This window comes from Anabrus simplex, chromosome 6 (genome assembly GCF_040414725.1).
Source record: "Anabrus simplex isolate iqAnaSimp1 chromosome 6, ASM4041472v1, whole genome shotgun sequence".
Taxonomy (NCBI): Eukaryota; Metazoa; Arthropoda; class Insecta; order Orthoptera; family Tettigoniidae; genus Anabrus; species Anabrus simplex.
Genome location: NC_090270.1, coordinates 267,622,138 through 267,642,332, shown reverse-complemented (window position 1 = coordinate 267,642,332; position 20,195 = coordinate 267,622,138). Strand labels below are relative to the sequence as shown.

The 20,195-nt window shown below is 39.6% G+C and overlaps 2 protein-coding genes across 3 annotated transcripts in view; one reads left to right on the top strand and one right to left on the bottom strand.

The window, feature by feature from the left end:
• The window catches only part of robl (roadblock), a 38,774-nt gene extending 30,409 nt beyond the window's left edge, over positions 1 to 8,365 (bottom strand). The window contains exons 1-2 of the mRNA XM_067150405.2: positions 8,207 to 8,365; positions 8,026 to 8,104 (exon numbers count right to left, since the gene is read on the bottom strand). Of these exons, the coding sequence (XP_067006506.1) occupies positions 8,026 to 8,104; positions 8,207 to 8,209 (82 nt within the window). The 5' untranslated portion in view covers positions 8,210 to 8,365. The remainder of the gene's footprint in view (positions 1 to 8,025; positions 8,105 to 8,206) is intronic.
• An 84-nt stretch (positions 8,366 to 8,449) lies between these two features.
• Positions 8,450 to 20,195, top strand: part of Cse1 (chromosome segregation 1) — a 296,434-nt gene continuing 284,688 nt past the window's right edge. The window contains exons 1-3 of one of the 2 annotated variants that reach the window (XM_067150404.2): positions 8,450 to 8,567; positions 8,810 to 8,896; positions 9,067 to 9,212. In XM_067150404.2, the coding sequence (XP_067006505.1) occupies positions 8,812 to 8,896; positions 9,067 to 9,212 (231 nt within the window). In that variant the 5' untranslated portion in view covers positions 8,450 to 8,567; positions 8,810 to 8,811. Of the gene's footprint in view, positions 8,674 to 8,809; positions 8,897 to 9,066; positions 9,213 to 20,195 lie in introns of both variants that reach the window. The other variant, XM_067150403.2, reaches the window with a different exon arrangement.

Genomic DNA, 20,195 nt, shown 5'->3' with positions numbered 1-20,195 from the left:
TCCGAGTTCTGTCCAGGGTGACTCCTAGATATTTCGGGAACAGGTTTTCCTTTGGTTTTCCACCAAGGAATAAACAGATGGTTCGTAGTTTGTGAGTCAGTTGTTGAGACGGAAACATGAAACCTCTGTCTTAGAAGCACTTGGGATCAATCGCCAAGACTTGAAGAATGTTGCCATTTCGTCCAAGTCTGCTGAAAGAAAGCCTTCTCCATCCTTCCCGAGAAGGCTGCGAGAAGTAAACAAATGGCAGTCATTCTGCGCGTGTGAAACTCGCGTCTTGAAGAAGCAAGTATTGATGAGTATGTGGAGAAAATGGAACCTGGGTAGAGTTTTATCCAGGAATTAGGAAAGGAGAAGGTGGACTTAAGGTACAGTCCAAGTATTTGTCTGGCGTGAAAATGGGACATAATCACAATAAAAAATTAAAGCCATTGTAACAGTGTTGATGGCTTGATACCCTTATTGAAATGAAAACTTTCAGTATCACCTCACATTAAAATAATTTAACTCGAAACCTGAACATTTTAAGCAAGAAAGAAAGAAAGAAAGAAAGAAAGAAAGAAAGAAACAAAGAAAGAAAGAGCAAAAGGGGGCTCACGTTATTTCATCTGGAGTACTTCTCTACAGCATTGAATCATTTAGATTTAGGTGCCATCGTGTAGTTATACTGGCCTGTAATCATCTGCTGTATGTGTATTGCCCGTTTCTTTGTACACTGGGGCTATTACATCATCTCTCCATTCATTTGGTGTAGTTCCTTCCAGCAGACAGTAATGAAATGAATAGCCTATTTCAGTTATGGCACTATTGCCTTTAGTATATCCCCAGAAATCTTATCAATCCCAACTGCTTTTATAGCTTTCAACTTTTGTGTCTTTTTGTAAACTTTATTATCATAGGTAAATTTCAGTACTTCACCAGTATTTGTAACCTCCTCTACCTGGACAATAATCTTATATCCAACTCTTTTTACCACCTTCTTCTTCCCTAATTCCTGGATAAAACTCTACCCAGGTTCCATTTCCTCCACACACTCATTAATACTGACTCCCTGGAGACAAGAGTTTTACATGCGCGGAACGGTCATTTGTTTACTTCTTGCGGCCTTCTAGGAAAAGATGTTGTCATGTGGTGCACAATGCTGCCAACCTCTCTACTTAGGAACTAATGGGTGGTGGTGATGATTTGTTACATCATTGGTCTGGACTGATTATTGCCGTGCAGACGGTTAAGATAGGACTTGTACAAGACAAGTGATATAGGGACAAGCAAAGGGGTTTGGGGGCATAAGCCCCCAGGTTAGAGCCGCAAAGTGGCCTTAGGTCTCTACTTTTGTGTGGAAACACCACTGGTCTGGACTGGTTCTTGCCGTGCAGATGATTAGGATAGGATCTGGACAAAACCAGTGATACAGGGACAAGCAAAGGGAGTTTGGGGGCGTCCCAGGTTAGAGCCACAAAGTGGCCTTAGGCTTCTACTTTCCTGTCGAAACACCTTTGGTTCCTTAACATGTTACATTTACTTGTGGTTTTACCGTTCCGGGGTTGGTAATTGAATACGACTATCATAATTGACGGGAATGATATCACGTGTCACTTTACGTTGGCCAATAGGAATGTAGGTAGCTACTTCAGCAATGAAAATGACGTGTAATGCTCTTCATTAGGTTATAAAAGTAAATTTATTCCTAGAGGTGGGATGGTGGTTTCCTGGACATAGCAATGAACACATCTCTTCTCTGAGATGCATTCCAAGTAATATTTCATTAATTTCCACTTACTCATAACGTTAGAAAAATCTTGTCTCGAAGTGTCCATTTTTACCCACACACTCTCCCCACATGCCTAACAATGGAGACCCCATGACCACAGCCTCAATTCCAGTCTCATGCCCTCTAGGTCTCCCCTATCTTTCCTAGTGGCTGCAGAACTCCCACTTCCTCCTCCCCTTTACCCCCTTCCTTGACCCTGTTCTGCCTCCCTCTACTCTAAATTTCTCTTTCTGCCTACTTCTCCCCTCCTCTGCAACAGTTTCCTGTTTTTCATCTTCCCTCTGCTATTCTGCCTGCAGTGATTCATAGCGATTTATCACTGATACCCGTTCTGAATTCTGCCCCTGAATAAACCCTGCGGCCCTCAATGGCCTTCCCCTTAAATTATTAGCCCACCTGTCTTCTACACCTTCCCATCCCTCTTGAATACCTACTAGGCCTATATCCTGTACAGTACATTCCGTGAGAATCCTAATTATCTCCCTTAAACTCTGCAACTCTTCCCTTACACTCCTTGATTCCCCCTCACACCCACAGTCCCTACACCTAAGTACAGAATATCCCTTAGCCATTCTTTAATCTTCTTCATAGAATAATGAAAAATCAATTAGAATAACGTAACTTATTCTGTGAAAAGAAAAAGAAATCAAAGGAAAGAAATACTATCAAGGCTACTACACAAGGATCACACATCTATAAAGTAAGCACCTTTTAACTAATAAAATGACTACACTACAATACTACTTAGGCATATTATATTGTATTATTTTATCCTACTATGCACTAACAGAAATGAAAACAGCCATTAATATTACTGAATATCAAAAGGAATACACAAGAATTACATAACAGTAAAGCAAGTAAGAAACTATCTAATCAAATAACTACACAACAATTCTAAACTGCACTTAAGAGTATCTCGATTTCAACAAGTTAACGGAAATGGTAGAAATGTAATTAAAACTTAACACTTACAAGATTATTATTATTATTATTATTATTATTATTATTATATTTTCCTTCTATGCATGACAGAAATTAAAATAACGCTTCCATTGAACCTTCATGAAAGACAGGTTACAGATTTAACATAGCACGACTCTGACGATGTCACAGTGGTTAGATATACAATGTGGCGTGACTTGGACGGTGTCACACCATGCTATACAAGGCTGCCAACTTAGGAACTAGTGACAAGACTGGGCTAGCAAAAAGACTACTGGTCTCAATTGGTCAGGCCCAGCTAGTGACAAGACCATTGGTCAGGATTGGTTAGGTCTGGCTAATGGCAAGACCACTGGGTTACATAGGTTAGGTCCAGTTAGTGACAAGACCATTTTGGGCTGGGGGCAAGCCCCCCACCACCAGGTTAGTGCTGCAAAGTTGCCAACAGGCTTTCTAGCATCCCCTGGAGTTAGCTAAAATGCGACAAAAATAAGGTTACGGGCACACCACGACAATTTAAAACTGCACAGTTTTCTTATTTTCAACAAAGGCAGCCTTGTGGGCACACCTGATGCAAGCTCTATCAGAAGCAATAGTAAACAGTCTTCATAACAGCCAATTCAAGCTGGCCAACAGCAACATAGAAAATGGTCGCAAATCTGAGATTTACACTTCCTCTGTTTCAATTCTTCAATATAAGCAAGAATAGTTCTAGGGGTGGGTTGGTGAGTCCCTGAAGATTATAAAGGAAGGATCTCTTCAGGTATTATTTTTCACGTCATTTTTAACCCGTGAAGACTCCACAGAAGTATCACTGAAATTAAAATTGCCCTCATATGGTGAAAAAAAAAAAAAGGAGGAAGATACGTAGGCAAAAGCTGACACCTTGTCACCCAAGGTTTGTAACATTGTAAGGAAGTATAAATTGTACAAATCTTACTTGAATTTCCTTACAGAGGAGAGATGTGTTCATTGCGATGTGTAGGAACCCCCCACCCAGCCCCCAGTACCCACCAAAAGGGATGTGACATCATTCCCATCAATGATAATTAGATTGTGTTACCAACCCCAGCAGAATAACACCACCAATAAATAGAAGATGTACAGGAAACAATGTGGAATAGAGAACAGCAAATATTCATGGGAACATCTCATATCGAATGCACTGCACTCACTCACATAGAATGCTCAGCTATCGTCCTAGGCGAAACAGAATGCGCTGTTATCACCCTGCAGAATGTTAGAGACCTAAAAACCGCTTTGCAGCCCTAATCTGGGAGCTAATGCCCCAAGATCTCCTTTCCTTGGTCACAGTCCAGTGGTTTCGTCACTAACCGGACCTAACAAATCCAGACCAATAGTTTTATCACTAGCCAGACCTAACCAATCCAGACCAATGACTCTGTCACTGAACCAAATTAGAAATTAGTTCAGCTTTTCGGCACTGTCCAACATAGAATTCATTGCCCTACAGAATGCTGGAGATCTAAAAAGCCCAGGCCCCCTTTGCTTGGTCAGTCCAATGGTTTTGCCAGCATGATAAATTAATTCAGCTACAGAATGATCTTAGTTTTTAAGGAAACAGCCTGGCAGCATCGTTAACCACTCGACCATGTCCTCCACGCGAAGGCCGTAACAAGTAAACAAACAACACTCATTCCATGCGTAGCTGAACGTAGTGAGAATTGGGTGGCATGGGGATAACTATTAAATGTTATGGCATACAAAGTACGGTACTGAGTCTTAGTACCTAGACCTGTATGCATGTAACAACTGTGGAACGTCCAACGCCATATAATCAAATGTCTTTATAAATATTCAACCAACAAAACTACATTAGTGTCAGTGATGCATGATAAAGTTCATATAAACTCAAAAATCACATAAAGCTCGAAAATTAGTAGGAATTGCTGAAAATAATTCAGAATAAATGATATAGCATCTTCCATGAAAGTATTTGTGGCATCATCATTGCATGCTGGGAATAACGATGTCATCATTGTTGTTGGTTTTTTGTTTTTGTTTTTCAGTCAAGAACATGAACTCTGAGACACTTCATGGACTCATATTTAGTCTCAAGTCACAGCTGATGTAAGTTTTGATGTTGTCTGACTGCTGAGGTTACATGAACAAATCGTACCCACAAAATTTCACTGTCATTTTTGAGTCTCTTTTCTATGTACTGAAATGTGTAGCCCACTCTGACCAGAATAAAAATAAAAAGTCCTGCACCTCAAAGACGAAGGGAATTAGCAAAGAAGGGAAGGAACAAGGGAAAAGGTTGGAAAATTGAATGACTCTCCCTTACTTGCAACTGTTGAGATAAGAAAGGAATACAGTAGATATGATCACAGGAAGTTGCATAGAAAAAATGAAAGAGCAGCATAGGACGGCAGTGATGATGTTTGCTGCTTTATGTGGCCTAACTTCAAGGTCAACGGCACCTGAAGCTGGAAGTAATGTCGGTCTAGGCTGCTGCTCCATGAATCCCATGTACAGCTCACAAGCTGAGTCTCCAAGAATTTGCCAAGTAATAACTCAGTTTAAATGATAAACATGTTAGGTACATTCCACATTTTATGACTAACATGCAGGTCAAGTCAGCAGAGTAATTATTTCAACTAGGCTATGAACCAAGAGAACCTGTCATAATTTAGCACACCTATCAGCATGAAAATTTCCCTCTCTTGAGAGCTCTCATATCTAATGATGAGTTAATCATTCCTATCCGATATTGATTTCCACTGCCAGGACAGAGATATCTGTTGAGTTATCTTCATAAACAACTTTAAAATCAGTAAATCTACTGCATAAACTAGCGGGCAACAACTGGGGAGCAGATGCAAACACTCTTCGCACTGCTTCACTTTCTCTAGCATACTCGGCTGGTGAGTACTGTGCTCCTGTGTGGGAAAACAGCGTTCATTCGAGCAAGATTGGCGTACAGCTCAATGAAACCATGAGAGTTGTTACTGGTCAGTGAGGTCCACTCCTACTCAGTGGCTGCCTGTTTTAGCAAACATTGCTCCTCCAGATCTGAGGAGAAAAGCAGCAACAGTACAGTTGCTCAAGAAAACCTTTACACACAGGAACTCACTTTTGCTCAATGCCTTACAAGATCCACCTGTGATGAGGTTAAAATCCAGGAATCCACTCTGGACTGATCTACACTCCTATGAAAAATTCAGTGTAACAGCAGAATGGAAACAGCGATGGGAACAATGTCCACCCACCAACGCCTTTCTGATTAAAGACCCAACGAAGAAAGTGCCAGCTTTCGATCTTCCTCGACATGGGTGGTCAAAACTCAACCGTTTCAAAACAGGCCACGGCAGGTGCCGATATATGAAAAAGTGGGGATATTGTGAAAGTGCTGTGTGTGAGTGTGGTGCTGAGAAGCAGACATTGCTTCATGTTGTTGAGAGCTGTCCACTGTCAACATTTAAGGACGGATTACAGACTCTGCATGAATTGACACCAAGTGCAGTGGTTGTCGAAGCTGGACATTCTAGTTTAATTACCTCTATATTTTAATTTGTATGTTAATTGTATATTTTTACACATTATGCTTGTAAATGCCATATGATAATAATAATAATAATAATAATAATAATAATAATAATAATAATAATCCAATATTGATTCACTTACTTAGGCCTTCTGTCATTTTTTGTTTGTTTGATATCTCAAAATCAAACCCTGTTCTCTTTCAGCCCAAACGGTACTAAACTTGTGGGATCTAAAAGTCAGCAAGTCAGCATATAGCATTGTTCATTACTCATACAAGAAACGCACACACTTGTGCATAAAAATGTAGCCAATATTTACAAAGTTGGCTAAATGAGATTCTTCTCTTTGAGCACTTAATGGTATGGTACCTGTCACGATTTTTGAAAATTACACTTGACTATAAAAATTTGCTCCATTGAAGCTCGCATATGAACTCGCAAGGGAAACCTTTCTCATGCAGGACCTTCGACTCCCATCAACAAAAAAACTGGTCAAAATTACTGGAAGAAAGGAAACGGAAGAGCAAATAAATACGGTCACAATTCTACGCCACAACAGCAATGATGGACAAAACATGCAACCACTTTGATACATGTTCACAGGTTTAGCTGTACATGACTATCAACACAAAATATGTAGGACTAACCAAGTCATTAATGTGTAAGATATGCAATAGCATCATTCACTGAAGGACTAGGTCTCATCCACTTCGTCCTCTGATTAACTCTGAAAGAGGTAGGCCTAGATAGATTTTGCTCAATCTTTGACCCTTATGAATGAAACAGAATGCGCACATTTGTGCATATTTAAATAGTTAGTTTTCCTTGCTATACTCTCTTTGCACAACTGAGTAGATGGTATCTTGTACACGTTTTGTTGCAAAGTTCACATTTACACTTATCACCTGGCGTATGGAATGACTTGATCACGCATATTTTATGATGGAGACCATTGACCGCGTAATGAGTCACCATATGCCTGAGCTCATAGTTTGCCACTGTCCAAGCTCTGTTCATTATGGCTTCAGTGCTGTAAAAATCTCCCCAAATCTCTTTTCATACTGCTCTTTTACATGTTTGCAATCGTGTATGGAAGTCCTAGTTTGATTTTGATATCCTCTATATAGAAAGACTCCTTTGCCAGTTCATATACCAGCCTCGTTTGCGTGAATTTTGACATGCACAGAGTGCGTTTGAGGAAGCTTGCTTTCACTCTTTCTATGACGTTCATTTTGACCTTTATACCTTTCCAAATCAAGGGTAGACCTACCTATTCCACTACAATCGTAGAACCAGTAAGCCGTGAGTCACAGATGCCGAATTATACCACAATGTTGAAATGAAAATATACAGCTTGTTTCCAGTCATTCGATCGGAATGAATGAAGCCCCCATCTAGCAAAGAGGATAGGAACTGTGCTGGCTGCCGAAGCCTGTCGCACTCCTCTGATTAATGAATGACAGATGAAATGAAATAATATTACAGGGTGTTGCTGGAATGAAACAGGACAGGGAAAACCGGATTACCCGGAGAAAAACCTGTCGCGCCTACGCTTTGTCCAGCACAAATCTCACATGGAGTGAGCGGGATTTTAACCACGAAACCTAGCGGTGAAAGGCCAGCGCGCTGCCGCCTGAGCCACGGAGGCTCACTATACCACGATGATAGAGAATAGAACCTATCCTGTGTAGAGTTTGAAGAACTGTTGAAACAGTGTAGGGAAGGGGGATAAAACATCAATGTACGAACTACTACGCCTCGTTCGAGAACTATGTATATAAATTACGTAAGCCAACACACCTTCAGCATTCACTACGATAGTACCCACAACACCTTTGTGGGACTGAATCCTCTTCATCGTTTCTTCAACTTCACTAGCCTAGAAAAACAAGAGTGAAACATTTAATTCATATATACAGTACCGTGCATTTCGTTAATTTCTGGTCAAATACGGTAATTACAATATCAAAAAAGTACTAACCATCTTCTTTCCGTATGTGTAATTCTCGTAAACAAGAGTACTTTGTTCCTAGTGACAGCCAAATTTATGAAATACACAGCAAAGTGATAAACAGATAGCTGATTATACTCCTGAAGCTCCTGAATTTCTTGGGATACAGTCGGACGTCGAACTGACGTCTTGCTTATTTTGTCAAACAAAGTCGATTGGCGCAATTAGGATTGGCGACCGCTGTCGATCGAGGCACATGGTTCGATTACATCAAAGAGTGTATAGAGAAACTGAAACTACCGATATCCAAGAATTTCTATATGCGGTAGAGATGCGAACAGTTCAAAATTATATCCGCCAATAAAGTTGCAATCAACGGTGTCTCATTGCTGTAAGTGTGGTATTTGCGGAGTGTGATTAACTGAAATGAGCTGCTGAAAATTCAAATTGTGCCCTTGAATATCTAAATCACATCGCAAATTTGCAGCTAGATTAAAGTAAGGAGATGCTGTTAAAATTAGTTATTTTGTTCTTCCAGAAGTGTGGGTCACCGGTGTTGACTCTGTGGTGAGGTTAGGTTAAAATGAAATGTATCCAAACACGAGGTATTTCAATTTAATGTTTTTATTTCAGAAATGGAGCTCACTGACGATAATTTAAGGACATTGTCCGAATATCTTCAGCACACCCTTAACCCCGATGTAAATGTGAGAAGACCTGGTAAGGCAATGGTGCAATCCTCATTTCGGTCAATTTGCAGTGTGTATTCTGTTTCTTGTACTCCTGTAGCAGTATGTATTAGTAAAGAAATTGCCATTTAGTAAAAAATGTGGAATTCATAAAGTCACTTAAACTGACTTTCGTATTGTAACATGTTAATTTTCTTTCAGCCGAGAAGTTTTTAGAATCTGTTGAAGTTAATCGAAACTATCCATTGCTGCTTCTTCATTTGGTGGACAAGCAGACTGTGGATATGACTATTCGAATGGCTGGTGCTGTTGCATTCAAGAATTATATAAAACGTAATTGGAAAGTGGTGAGTATTTGTAAAGTATCGTAAAGCTCTTAAAGCTTCTCAACTGGTAGTGACAAGCTGTCATGATTGTTATGCTGGAATTATGAATGAATTTATTACCAGCATAGCATAATCATCAAAGTCCGGCCCTGACTGAATGGTTGGCGTTCTAGTTCAGAGGGACCCGGGTCTGATTCCTGGCTGAGCTAGGGACTTCAGCGACATTGCTTAATTCCTTTGGCTTGGCGACTGGTTTCTTGTGTTAGTCTTAATACACCTCTCTTCTTGTACATACAAATAGAGGTGTGCGTGGGGAGCCTGTACGCTGGCCACTTGATATTTTTTTTTGCAGCAGGGCCATACAGCCTGCCTGCAACTCTTGGCACAGTCTGTAGGCTAGCCTTAGTGAGTCTGCACAGCCTGCCAACCTGCCTACATCTTCAGTCAGTCTCTTGAGTTTGTGCTGTACTTGGTTCAAACGTCAATGTCGGCAGCCCTGAAGATGGTTTGCCGTGGTTCCCCATTTTCATACCTGGCAAATGCTGGTGAAATTTAATTAAGGCTACGGTCGCTTCCTTCCCACTTGCGGTGCTTTTCTACTCCTTTTATCGCCATAAGATGTAGAAAAGAAGTAAAGCTTATTTCTTTAAACTATTTTCTCCTATTCTTCTGCTTTCAATTTTCTGCCTGCATGGGATCATTTTAGTCTGTCCATTATCCAATTCCCCCATTACTGTTTTCATGTGTTCTGATCTTTGGGCCCTTTCTGATATTGAAAATGTTTGTGTTGTTAGTATGAAGTGGATGTTTCTGTCCTGGATTTTGTTGTTTAATTTTATCTTATCTGTAGTATCTTCTGATGAAAGGCCAACTTCCTTCAGATACTGTCTTATTTCTATGATCATTTGCAGCCTATTGTGGTATTTTTCGAGTCAAGATTATACTGTACCAGTTGTTTCAGGAGTCTTCTCATTGTGTGTCCAAGGAATCCCAGTCTCCTATTAATGCAAGTATTTAAACATATTTCTATATCTATATATATAAAATAAGAGTTTTGTCTGTACATTGCTCAAAATTTGAAAAGAATGGTATTTCCGTATCGGTCATGACCACAGTAACCAGGAAATGCCCTTTTTACTTTTCCGTAATTTCTGTCTGTCTGGTAGTGACAAGCTGTCATGATTGTTATGCTGGAATTATGAATGAATTTATTACCAGCATAGCATAATCAAAGTCCGGCCCTGACTGAATGGTTGCCGTTCTAGTTCAGAGGGACCCGGGTCTGATTCCTGGCTGAGCTAGGGACTTCAGCGGCATTGGTTAATTCCTTTGGCTTGGGGACTGGTTTCTTGTGTTAGTCTTAATACACCTTTCTTCTTCTACATACAAATAGAGGCGTGCGTATGTATATATGTATGTATGTATGTATGTATGTACACGCATCACTAGAAAACGGCCAGAGAGAATTTAATGAAAATCGGTATGCAAAGTCGGGGAATGAGTCGCTACAATCTAGGCTATAAATAATTTTATTCACGCTGATAGAAATGGTAGTTTAGGGGAAGGCCTAAAATTTAATTTTCAAATATTTATGTTTGTAGTAGTCTTATATTAATAAAAATTGGTATGCAAAGTCGAGGAATATGTCTAATACAATCTAGCCTATGAATAATTTTATTCACGCTGAGTCAAATGGTAGTTTAGGGGAAGGCCTAAAATTTAATTTTTAAATATTTACGTTAATAGTGGTCCTATTTCATTGAAAATTGGTATGCAAAGTCGGAGAATGAGCCTCTACAATTTAAGCTGTACGTAATTTTATTTACGCTGAGTGAAATGGTAGTTTAGGGGAAGGCCTAAATGTAATTCTCAAATATTGATATTATTAGTTGTCATATCGATAAATACTACATAAGCAAAGTTATAGAGAATTAAATTTCCAACCATTTATGTCTTTATATATCACGTATCATGGGTACATCAGCTAGTATGAAATATCTATTAAGTTAATACAAAGTAATTTCAAGTAATTGTGAGTTTTCCTGATATAAATGCATATACCAAAGTAAATGTTTGTATTTTGTTGCTAAGTCCATATCAACGCCGAGCCACGAGAAAATGGGTTAACATAATTTAATGAAAATTGGTATATAGAGTCGGGGACTAAGGAAATACAGTCTAAGCTGTAAACAATTTTATTCATCCTGGATGAAAATGTAGTTCAGGGGAAGGTGCCTAAAATGTAATTTTTAAATACCAATGTTATTGGTCCTATCGAAAAGTACTATATAAAAAAAGTTATAGAGAGTACATTTTCCGATCATTTATCTTTTATTCAGTTTTACCGTACCGACTATGATAAGAGTGGTATTTCAGAGTCTGAAGAAAACAAAATGTGAACGCCCATAATATCAAAAGTCCAAAACATTGATCAACAATAACATTACATTGACCATTGTTTATTGTGATGTTTTTTGTCTCTTATGCTGCCCCTCAACTCCGATAGATTGGATTACTGCTGCATACCGAGTATAACAGCCTGATTGAATATTGGTGGGAAATAGCCGGGGAGTTAGAAAACTTTCTTCTTTAGCATGCCATTCCTCTGGTTCATACATTTTCTGATACAGCTGGTACGTAACATACTGGATCATCATAGTATTTCAGCTATTCGATCACTACTCTGACGCACTGTTTTGAATGCGCAGTGTGCATGCTTAAGGCAGAGCCTCACTTACTGGTAGTAGTAGTATGGCCTGGTCTAGAATAACAATTTAGGCCTTTTCCAAATTATAGCACAACAATATTCACTAAATAACTCAAAATTCAACTCTGAAAAGAGCCGTTTCTTAAGAAAAGCTTCTTTCTCTTCACTTTTATTGAGTTCTACATTCAATTTATTCCAAACTAGCAGAGAATAGGGGGGTTTCTCTTCTGGCTTGGAGGAAAAAATTGCATTCAAGTCAGATAGATTTTTCGCCGCCAGTGTAGTGAATTGATATTTTCCGACTCATCGGATACTCCTAGGAAACAGATTAGTAATTGGGCATAGTTTTTGCCCTTGGAGTCTCTACTATTCGACCCTCCCCCACCCCGAAGAAAGCCGAAGAGTGTTCACGTATCACGGCTGTCTGTGGTTTGGTCATTCCAGGCCTGGAACTTTGGACTGTTAGATAAGCAGCGTAGTCCTGTTTGTTAAAAGTGAGAAAATGTGTGGTATTTCGTAATATGAAAGCATTGCTTTTAATCGCGCCATTCCTATTGACGTATGTTCATTTCAGTTGGGTAAACCACTAAGACAGTCTTTCTGAGGATGTAAAAAGGCATTGAAAACATCCCAACCTGATTGTGACTGATGGTATGAAACTCCCTCAGTCTGCATATGAGAAAAGATGTTTGGTGACCTCCCGTCGCGTTTCTAGGGTAACGTTAAGAGCTATACAATTTAAGACAATCTTGCTCACAACGTGTACACTACCTAACCTAAAATTCTGTATACAATGCAGAATTTCATAGCGAAGCACGGGTACATCAGCTAGTATGAAATATCTATTAAGTTAATACAAAGTAATTTCAAGTAATTGTGAGTTTTCCTGATATAAATGCATATTCCAAAGTAAATGTTTTAAATGTTAAAGGAAGAAAGTTGAATTATGGGGGAACTCTCTCTTGAAGTGTAGAAAATAAATTACATGTATGCATTTTTCTGCCTCAAGCAAGACACTTCTTTTGTTATTAACTGCAACAATTGAAGCATTTAAAAAATAAAGTTAATCTCATATACTGCTTTTGTGGTCAGGGATTATTTCTTTCTGTGGTTTTACTTGTTTTTTAAAAACTCTATTACATCACTGTTCATTCAGTTCGTATTTCACGTTCATTCAGTTCGTATTTCATATTTCATGAGCAAACATACAAGAATATTGTCCATTCTTTTCTCATATTACCCTCTCTCAAATATGCAATGCATTTTACTTCCAGGCCATACAGGTACAACTGGAATGAAGCTGAGCCCACACAGTATGACGACTTAACATGTTATGCCTCCGTAAGTTATGTTAGAGTTTTCTCATAGCCCGCAGGCTGCTCGTGAATGCCTGTTCTACATACAGATTATTACAACTGACATTCAAGTCACATATACAGAGGGCCGGGCTGAGTGGCTCAGGTGGTTGAGGCACTGGCCTTCTGACTCCAACTATTTGGCAGGTTCGATCCTGGCTCAGTCTGGTGGTATTTGAAGGTGCTTAAATACGTCAGCCTTGTGTCAGTAGATTTACTAGGCCTAGCACGAAAATACCTCATGCGGGACTAAGTTACGGCGCATTGGCGTCTCCAAAAACCTTTTAAAATGTGGGTAGAAGGACATAAAGCCATTAACATCATTAAATATAGAGAGGTGAAATTTAACTTGATTTGACACTTGTTTATTCCTTTAGAATACTTATTACATCCAACATTGTATACAATGGCCACAGAAACACGTAATAACGAAAACGTGCCTTTACTTAGGTTTGACATGAGTAAGGGCACCCAACTGTAAATTTAGGCCAAATACACATCAAAGCCATATCACATGCAAAATTGGGAATAAAGGTCAGGAAAAAGTAGTATAACCATCAAAACCAGCATGTTGCCTGTGTAGTTGTGCCCAAGAGAGTGAGTGTGTGTGTCACTTGGTTACAAGCAAGGTTAGAAGTATTCCTCTGTGGTTTATACTACTGAACAAATACGGTTCAATCACCCACCACTGATCTGCTTTTAGGGCTGTTGCTCTGGTGGCAGATACCCTACCAGTTGTTTACCTGGTCTTTCCTTAAAAGGATTTCAAAAACATTGGAACATCTCCCTGACATAGACTATTCCACCGAGCAAGTTGGCCGTGCGGTTAGGGGCGTGCAGCTGTGAGCTTGAATCCGGGAGATAATGGATTCGAACCCCACTAGTGGCAGCCCTGAAAATGGTTTTCCGTGGTTTCCCATTTTCACATCAGGCAAATGCCAGGACTGTATCTCAATTAAGGCCATGGCCGCTTCCTTCCAACTCCGAGCCCTTTCCTACCCCATTGTCGCCACAATACCTATCTATGTCAGTGCAATGTAAGGTCATCGTTGGCAGCCCGGAAGATGGTTTTCCGTGGTTTCCCATTTTCACATCAGGCAAATGATGGTGCTGTACCTTGATTAAGGCCACAGTCGCTTCCTTCCTGCTCCTAGCCGTTTCCTATCCAATCGTTGCAGTAAAACCTGTCTGTGCCGGTGCGACGTAAAACCAGTTAAAAAAACAAAACAAAAAAAACCGGAGATACGGTTAAAGTAAATCACATTGTGTTTGGTTATAAATATATGCACCATATTCTTACCTTGAACAGGGCTTTCACAAATCATGCGGAGTGTTCCTGCAACACTGGCTGGATTTTGCACCTTCCGCGGCTCTTTCGACTTCAGAAACTTGGTAAAGGCACTCGTTACAACTGCACTGTCCCTTAGTTCCACATGCCCATTTCTAGTGCGATGATTCCTGTGCAAAGCATTCACTCGATGGCATGCAGACATGGTCTCACGTCCATCATATCATTGTTACCTCTTTTATTTCTCAGGTGACTGAAGAGCAGCTCTACATTGTCTTTTGAGAGATTCCATGTAAGCACATAATAGAATCCAATACTAGTTAGAAAACATATGACTGGGTGAGTTGGCCATGCGATTAGGGGCGCGCAGCTGTGAGCATGCATCCAGAAGATGGTGGGTTCGCGCCCCACTGGGCGGCATCTCTGAAGTAGGTGTTCCGTGATTTCCCCATTTTCACACCAGGCTGTACCTTAATTAAGGCCACGGCCGCTTCCCACTCCTAGGTCTTTCCTATCTTGCCGTCGCCGTAAGACCTATCTGTGTCGGTGCGTCGTAAAACAAATTGTAACAAACAAAAAACAAAAAACTCGTATGCAAGACAGTTAACAAAGTTGTTAGCACCAAAGCTTGACAAGTTTCGTTCAGAAGTGTCATCCTTTTATTGGGATAATTTTGAATCTGTGACAGGTAGGGCAAAAATTCATTGGTCAGCCATGAAAGCCTCTCATCATTAATTTCACTGAAAATAAACTTGTCTGTGATTATGCCAGTCACAGTTGGCTGTATCAAAGAAATCTATCATGACATAAAATGTTCAGAATTAAACATTAGAATAAGTTTTGTTTGAACAGTTTCTAAGTAAAGTTGACAATTTTTCAAAAGGCAGCAAGGAGCCATTTCAACCCCCATCTTAGTCCCCCTCCCTCCTTTGCATATCATAATACCAGTTATTCTAGTGTTGAAGTTAATAAAATTGTTAAATTCTTGCTGAGTTTCATAGAAGTGTACCCTACCATTTTTATGATACTTGAACAAACACATTCATATGCACAGACAGATGAAATTGAACCAGTGGTCTCGAAAGGATTTCAGCAAATTTATATATAACTTTCATAATGTACAAACAAAATGTAATTTTTATTCATAGGGAATACAATTGGCATCATCATCACATATACATAGTCTTGTTGCCTCGACAGTGGGTTTGATCCTAGTGAACATCCGTGGCTTTTGAGGGTGTTTAAATACTAAAACTTTATATTGTGATCTTAAACAAATAAAGAGCTCCTGCAGGACAAAAATCTGGCAACCTGAAGTCTCTTAAAATGTACAGCAATTGTGAGGTTGTTAAACAGAGAAGAAAAAAAAAGAATTTCCTGACCTTTATCCCAGTTATCTGGGTTAGGCAATAATTATAATTAAGCCAGTTTTATGGACGGATGCCCTTCCTGACACAACAGTATCTGGAGGGATGTATTCTCTCTTTTGTGTTTCGATGGCGGTTTGTAGTATTATCCGTTGTATGTAAATGAAGATGTGTATTAAGATGATCACCAATGCCCTGCCCCCGAGGTACAGGAATGAACAAAAAACAGCTAAAAATCCCTGGCTTTGACGGAAATCAAACCTAGGATCCTATGAACTAAGCTGGATGTTACACAAATTATTATTATTATTATTATTATTATTATTATTATTATTATTATTATTATTATTATTATTATTCTATCTGTTCATCCAAATTCCTTTTCAATTTGTTTCTGCGTGGTTTCATGTTCAAGATCCTTTTAACATGCCACTGTAGTAAACAGTAGTGTCATTTGTTTTTATCTCTTGCCAGTTGTTCTTCCACCTTTTTACGTTAACCCATTAGCGCTTTGCATTGCCGTATGGCAATGATTTTCAGACCTTTTTCTTTTAATACTGTTGGCAACAAGAAATAATCTGGAAGATTGTAGTGTCATCCGACAGTTGGAGAAGAGTTTGTAGAATCGAGTAATCACGTTTAATTAATTTTAAAATCAATTGTTGTGACACATAGACTGGTGGACTCTTGGTTATTTTAAGATTCCTGCAAAATGGCTGCCGGCTTCACGAAAGAAGGATATAAAATTTATAAGTGAAGTTCTTTCATTGGATTATGTTTACAGTAGTGTTGTGCACACTTCATTATATATGTTGTAAGCATTTGAAATAGTACGGGCGCACAATGCCGTAGTAGTGCCTGTTGAATCATTAGCGTTTCCATATGGCAACGCTAGGCGTTTGTACTCAGTAAACCGAGCTCGATAGCTGCAGTCGCTTAAGTGCGGCCGGTATCTAGTATTCGGGAGATAGTAGGTTCGAACCCCACTGTCGGCAGCCCTGAAAATGGTTTTCCGTGGTTTCCCATTTTCACACCAGGCAAATGCTGGGGCTGTACCTTAATTAAGGCCACGGCCGCTTCCCTCCCACTCCTAGCCCTTCCCTGTCCCATCGTCGCCATAAGACCTATCTGTGTCGGTGCGACGTAAAGCAAGTAGCAAAAAAAAAAAAATGTACTCAGTAAAGTTGCAGCTGTCAGATCATGATACTTTATAATGATTCATACATCTTCATTGCAGGAAGAGATTTTACCTTTTAGAAGCACTGGATATGGTACTGACTGAAGATCTCGATGGTGATATTTTTGTGGAACCGCCCTAAGTAAATGTACTTACAGATGAGGGCTCCTGGTGATGAAGATGATGGTGGGCTTATTGATAATCTCATCGCTCAACAGTTACGTGTCAGTGCTGAAATTAACCGTGTAAATAATGAAAGAATCGGGATTAGTTACGATGGTAAAGGTGTGTTACCAGAGGATGAAGTGCATTTTCTGTCTACTGATGCAAGATCTGTTCCAATACCCGATGCTGCGAAGAGCGGATAACTGATAGAGGAAATAATATATCAAATAACAAACCAAGATAGACCAATGGGGCTGATTTAAATATTGGGTGACTGTTCGACATTTCCAGATCCTAGTTATGTGTGTTTGAGTCATCAGTCCATAGACTGGTTTGATGCAGCTCTCCTTGTCACCCTATCCTGTGCTAACCTTTTCATTTCTACGTAACTATTGCATCCTACTTCTGCTCTAATCTGCTTGTCATATTCATACCTTGATCTACCCCTACCGTTCTTACCACCTACACTTCAAAAACCAACTGAACAAGTCCTGGGTGTCTTAAGATGTGTCCTATCATTCTATGTCTTCTTCTCGTCAAATTTAGCCAAATCGATCTCCTCTCACCAATTCGATTCAGTATCTCTTCATTCATGATTCGATCTATCAATCTCACCTTCAACATTCTTCTGTAACACCACATTTCAAAAGCTTCTATTCTCTTTCTTTCTGAGCTAGTTATCCATGTTTCACTTCCATACAATGCCACGCTCCAGATGAAATTCTTCTGAAACATCTAATTCCTATATCAGTGTTTGAAGTGAGCAAATTTCTTGTTTTAAGAAAGCTCTTTCTTGCTTGTGCTAGTGTGCATTTTATGTCCTCCTTACTTCTGCCATCGTTAGTTATTTTACTACCCAAGTAACAATATTCATCTACTTCCTTTAAGACTTCATTTCCTAATCTAATGTTTCCTTCATCACCTGCCTTCGTTCGACTGCACTCCATTACTTTTGTCTTGGACTTATTTTCATCTGGTACTCCTTACCCAAGACTTCATCCATAACATTCAGCAACTTCTCGAGATCTTCTGCAGTCTCAGATAAAATAACAATATCATCGGCAAATCTCAAGGTTTTGATTTCCTCTCCTTGGACTGTGATTCCCTTTCCAAATTTCTCTTTGATTTTCTTTACTGCCTGTTCTATGTAAACATTAAAAAGGAGAGGGGACAAACTGCAGCTTTGTCTCACTCCTTTCTGGATTGCTGCTTCTTTTTCAAAGCCCTCGATTCTTATCACTGCAGACTGATTTTTATACAGACTGTAGATAATTCTTTGTTCTCGGTGTCTGATCCCTATCATCTTCAAAATCATAAATAGCTTGGTCCAATCAACATTTTCGAATGCTTTTTCTAGATCTACGAATGCCATGTACGTGGGCTTGTCCTTCTTGATTCGATCCTCTAAGATCAGACGTAAAGTCAGGATTGCTTCACGTGTTCCTACATTTCTTCTGAAGCCAAATTGATCTTCTCCCAACTCAGCTTCCACTTGTTTTTCCATTCTTCTGTAAATAATAAGTGTTAAAATTTTTGCAGGCATGAGATACTAAACTAATGGTGCGGTAGTTTTCACACCTGTCAGCACCGGCTTTCTTGGGAATAGGCATAACAACATTCTGCCGAAAATCGGATGGGACTTCTCCTGTCTCATACATCTTGCACACTAAATGAAATAACCTTGCCATGCTGGATTCTCCTAAGGCAGTCAGTAATTCAGAGGGAATATCATCAATTCCAGGTGCCTTGTTCCTATTTAGGTCACTCACAGCTCTGTCAAACTCTGACCTCAAAATTGGTTCTCCCATTTCATCAGCATCAACAGCCTCTTCATGTTCCAGAACCAAATTATCTACATCTTTACCTTGATACAACTGTTGGATATGTTCCTGCCATCTTTCTGCTTTGTCTTCTTTCCCTAGAAGTGGTTTTCCATCTGAGCTCTAAATTTTCATACACCTAGATTTCCTTTCTCCAAAGGTTTCTTTGATTTTCCTGTGTGCAGCATCTACCTTTCCAAGGACCATACAGCCTTCGACATCCTTGCATTTCTCCTTCAGCCATTCTTCCTTAGCTACCTTGCACTTTCTATCCACTTGATTCTTTAATCGCCTGTATTCTTTTCTGCCCTCTTCATTTCTAGCATTCTTGTATTTTCGTCGTTCATCAATCAGGTCTAGTATCTCCTGAGTTATCCACTGATTCTTAGTTGATCTTTTCTTCCTTCCTAACATTTCTTCAGCAGCCCTACTGACTTCATTTTTCATGACTCTCCACTCTTCCCCTATAGTGTTTCCTTCAGCCTTTTCATTTAGTCCTTGTGCAACATGTTCCTTGAAACAATCCCTCGCACTCATTTCTTTCAACTTGTCTAGATCCCATCTTTTTGCATTCTTTCCTTTCTTCAATTTCTTCAACTTCAGAAGGCATTTCATGACCAACAAGTTGTGGTCAGAGTCCACGTCTGCTCCTGGGAAAGTTTTGCAATCCAACACCTGGTTTCTGAATCTCTGCCTAATCATAATGAAATCTATTTGATACCTTCCAGTGTCTCCAGGTCTCGTCCACGTATACAGCCGTCGTTTGTGGTGTTTGAACCAAGTATTGGCAAGGACTAAATTATGATCAGTGTAGAATTCAACCAGCCAACTTCCTCTTTCGTTCCTTTGTCCCAGTCCAAATTCTCCTACTGTACTACCTTTTCTTCCTTGGCCTACCACTGCATTCCAGTCTCCCATCACAATTAGATTCTCGTCACCTTTTACATATTGTATTAAATCTTCTATCTGCTCATATATTCTTTCGATTTCTTCATTATCCGCTGAACTAGTAGGCATATAGACCTGCACTATTGTGGTGGGCATTGGTTTGGTGTCTATCTTGACGACAATAATTCTTTCACTATGCTGGTCGTAGTAGCTTACCCGCTGCCCTATTTTCTTATT